The sequence below is a fragment of the Pteropus alecto genome, unplaced genomic scaffold (genome assembly GCF_000325575.1).
Source record: "Pteropus alecto unplaced genomic scaffold, ASM32557v1 scaffold229, whole genome shotgun sequence".
Taxonomy (NCBI): Eukaryota; Metazoa; Chordata; class Mammalia; order Chiroptera; family Pteropodidae; genus Pteropus; species Pteropus alecto.
Window position 1 is genome coordinate 124688 of NW_006443145.1, and position 2493 is coordinate 127180.

The following is a 2493-nucleotide window of genomic DNA, read 5'->3' on the forward strand; positions in this document are numbered from 1 at the left end:
ACGGAAATTGATGCCCAGGTTCCCAGCCACTGTAAGTGGCTGGGTATTGGGACCATTAACCCAGAAATGGAATAGGAGAGCGGGTGAGGGGTTGTGTGAGGAGATAGGAAAAGAGGGAGGTATGGATGGCAACAGGAGGGAGGAGCAGAATTGCCCCCTAATGCCAACTCCGCCAATCTTTCCAAAATATGGGCTTTCAAATATTTGACATTGACTCCCCTCCCCCAAGTAAGAAATACATTTTACATAGCTTCCCCGTACACAGACGGGGTATACAGAAATTCACAAAAACAGTGCTTTCCTGTTTCATGTACAACTCAGGGATATTTCCTATCTTACACTAATAAAAAAAAAAAGCAAGACGGACGGCAGAGTGGGCAGTGAGGCACTGACGGTGTCAATGACGGCAGCGACGACCACTGTGGCGTCCTTTGTGACGTTGATCCAGTGAGGTTTCTAGGGCGTTGGCACCGTGGTCGAGACAAACTGCTTCGTATCTTCAGCTTGCAGCGCAGCGGGCGGCTGCGGTTGCCCAACCCTCGTGCGGGGGGTGCCCTTCACTCCCCCAACATGGCGTCCTCCACCGCCTCACACCGGCCCATCAAGGGAATACTAAAGAACAAAGGCTCTTCAGCCTCGGCAGCGGCCCCTTCCCAACAGTCTGGAGAGGCTACCCACGTGGAGAGAAGAAAATCTCAGAAGTGGGACGAATCAAACATCCTGGCGACATACCGCCTTGCATACAGAGACTATGATTTAATGAAGATAAATGAGCCCAGCACTCCCCACTTCAGTATGCAAGATGGTGGAGAAGATACAGTGCGTGATTTAGAAACAAAAGATTCTACCCAAGACATGACTGGAGACATCTTAGCTAAGAAATTAGCCGCCATTAATATCTCGGAGCCGAGCTGTCAGATGGGGGAGTCCGAGAGCGACGGGGCGCACAGCAGCAGCGTCTTCTTCCTCGACAAATTAGAAAAAAAACGGCAGTTCGAAATGAGAAGGAAGCTGCACTACAATGAAGGACTGAACATCAAATTAGCTAGGCAATTAATTGCGAAAGACTTCCAACGTGAGGAACTGGATGATGAAAATGAAGAAGGTCCACATGTCACCAACAAAGAGAAGACTGCTGCAGAACCAGATGAAGGTCCTGCAAGTGACGAACTGCAAACCCAGTCATGCTATGTGTAGGAAACATATGTTCACGCTGAGACTGTCAGATACACACTCTGTTACTTTAATATACTGCTTCTAGCACTGAAATACTATCAGTTAAATTGTACTGCAATAATTAAATGGTAAACTTCGAAAATAATAGATTAAATGGAAAATGCTTGCTTGATATTTTTGTCTGATACTTAACCACAAATATAAATCCTGACATCAGTTCAAATCCACATTACTTTGATAAAACTTGGTTAATGTATATATTACATATAGCTTTTTATGTGATAAGGGCTTAAAGGAGACTAATTTATATTCACTTCTAGATGTATCAGCTTTTGTAAGAAAGGTTTTATTACAATGTCAAAATGCAGTTGGGACAGTGTGTTATATACTCTGATAAATATTCAAAGTAAAAAAAAAACACTTTAGGTTGGGTGATTTGCCTGTTTAATTGAGAGGGAATATGAGAGTTGTTGCATTTTTTTAGTCTACCTTTAAATGTTCTTTTAATTTTCTTTCATTGTCTACAAGGAAATGACTGAACTTTTTCTCATAAAAAATGCTCCTTTTTCATGAATTATCAGGTTAAAATTGCACCAATGTTCTGTTTCTTGTATACTCTGTGGGTAGATTTTATACCAATATTTTTAAAAGTTTAATGTTATCTTAGTGGTCAGTTCTTATAATTGTCTTAATCTCTATTGTTTCCTCAGTCCTCCTCTCAGTCCACACACACACACACACACACACACACACACACACACACACACACACACACACACACACTCCCTTATAGAATATCATATTGTCAAGACATCAGGAACTCCTCCTTCTCTCAAATTCTATCATTTGTTACAACAATGTCATCTCTTTCAACCATTATGACCTCTTAAGTCTTCTAATATATGGAGAAAATAGATTGAACAACAGAAGTGCCATAGTCAGGATGTAGAATTCAACTGTTAAATGTCTATAACTTTTTGTTTTACAGCTTGCTAAAAAACTTACTATTATTAGTTTATTATTGATCTGATTAGCTTTTAGAAAACAACTGAGTTGTTTTTGTGACAGAATCCTGTACAACTGGTACATGATTATAGTTCCTGAATGTATACAGACAGAAGTAAGCCCAAAGGTTTTTGCATGTGTGTGCATTTCTTTTTTAATTTAAAAATTTACTAAGATAATTGAAGATTTACAGGCAGTTATGAGAAATAATAGAGACATCCTGTGTACCCTTTACCCAGTTTCCTTCAATGGTAACATATTCAAAAACAGTACAATGCCACAACCAGGATACTGATGTTAATTTAATCAAGA

The 2493-nt window shown here is 40.1% G+C and overlaps 1 protein-coding gene across 1 annotated transcript; it reads left to right on the forward strand.

Annotated features, from left to right (window-relative positions):
• The first annotated feature begins 570 nt into the window (after window positions 1-570).
• On the forward strand, window positions 571-1197 carry PPP1R2C (PPP1R2C family member C). The gene has a single exon (XM_006923955.1). The coding sequence runs from the start codon at window positions 571-573 to the stop codon at window positions 1195-1197; it is 627 nt and encodes a 208-aa protein (XP_006924017.1).
• Window positions 1198-2493: the final 1296 nt, after the last annotated feature.

What these genes read in the sequence shown, in the direction of transcription:
- PPP1R2C (XM_006923955.1), top strand. Translation starts at nt 571, where the DNA reads ATGGCGTCCTCCACCGCCTCACACCGGCCCATCAAGGGAATACTAAAG.